Source organism: Bison bison, unplaced genomic scaffold (genome assembly GCF_000754665.1).
Source record: "Bison bison bison isolate TAMUID 2011002044 unplaced genomic scaffold, Bison_UMD1.0 scf7180017835053, whole genome shotgun sequence".
Classification (NCBI taxonomy): domain Eukaryota; kingdom Metazoa; phylum Chordata; class Mammalia; order Artiodactyla; family Bovidae; genus Bison; species Bison bison.
This window is the reverse complement of record NW_011472936.1, coordinates 14,932-16,326: the sequence shown is the minus strand read 5'-3', so window position 1 is coordinate 16,326 and position 1,395 is coordinate 14,932. Positions and strand designations below refer to the sequence as shown.

General features: G+C 44.4%; 1 protein-coding gene across 1 annotated transcript in view; it reads right to left on the bottom strand.

Annotated features, from left to right (window-relative positions):
* TRMT2B (tRNA methyltransferase 2 homolog B (S. cerevisiae)) overlaps positions 1-1,395 on the bottom strand; it is a gene marked incomplete at its 5' end in the record, with an annotated part of 31,479 nt that overhangs the window by 26,383 nt on the left and 3,701 nt on the right. Inside the window, 1 exon segment of the mRNA XM_010832817.1 lies at positions 478-577. Within this exon segment, the coding sequence (XP_010831119.1) occupies positions 478-577 (100 nt within the window).

Genomic DNA, 1,395 nt, shown 5'->3' with positions numbered 1-1,395 from the left:
AATACGATAATCTCTAGGTCCATCCACGTTGCTGCAAATGGCATTATTTCATTATTTTTGTGGCTGAGTAAGATTCCATTGTGTATCTATACACACCACATCTCCAATTAACCTTGTGATCATGCTCTAAATCAAAGGCTTCCAATTCAACCTTCTCCTCTGGGCTTCCCTGGTGGCTCAGATGGTAAAGAATCTGCCTGCAATGCAGGAGACCCAGGTTCGATCCCTGGGTTGGGAAGATCCCTAGAGAAGGGAATGGCAATCCACTCCAGTATTCTTGCCTGGAGAATTCCATGGACAGAGGAGCCTGGTGGGGCTACAGTCCATGGGGCATCAAAGGCTTCAAATTCAACCATCTCCTTTAAATCCACCATATTTCCCACTCCTCTCCACTCCCACAGACACTGTTCTCTGCAATCTCCCCTTTCCTTTCAGTGTTTGGTTTGTTATTTCTACCAGGCACATGCTTCAGCTGACCTCTCCAAGTTCCCAGGTAGTACCCCACAGTCTTTGGATTGCCACCTGGACCTCGGTTCACAGAGAAGGTGGACTTATTTCAGTAGCCATCAATGACAGGCTGGAGAAGGCAGAAGGACAGGATAGGGACAACAGGTAAATTAAAACCAAGCAGGACAAAATACAAAGAATGAAAGAGTGTTCTCTGGATGAGAAAAAAATAAAAGATGCTTGATTAGGAGATACGACTACATGAAAGTCCATGGCTGAGAAGATAAAAGCACTCCATAGACACTGTATAGAAGAAAAAGAGATCCAATCTTTCCATAAAGCAGGAGCTGAAAACCTTTTTCAATAAAGGAAGTGTGCATGTGTGCTTAGTTTTGTCTAACTTTCTGTGACCCCCTGGCCATAGCCCTCCAGGCTCCTCTGCCCATGGAATTTTTCAGGCAAGAATACTGGAGTGGTTTGCCATTCCCTTCTCCAGGGGATCTTCCCAACCCAGGGATCAAACCCATGTCTCTGGCGTCTCCTGCATTGGAAGGCAGATTCTTTACCACTGAGCTATCTGGGAAGCCAAATAAAGGGCCAAATAGTAAATAATTTTAGGCTTTTCAGGCTGTGTGGTCCCTATCCCAACTATTTGACTCTGCCATGGCAGTGCAAAAGTAGCCACAGATAATCTATAAACAAGTGAGCTCAGCTGTGTTCCAATAAAACTTTATTTACAAAGTCAAGCAGCAGAGCAGATGTGGCTTTTGGGCCACAGTTTGTCAACCTCTGCCACAAAGTAAATTCTGCCTCTCTGCAGCCTCATTATAAGTTTTCCAAAGTCTGAGATCTTTCTAAGGAGGTAGCAGTGTGTAACTGTTGAAAAAGTGGCTTTGCATCAGATTGACCTAAGTATAAACCTTAGATCTGGCACTTTCTAGATGTGTG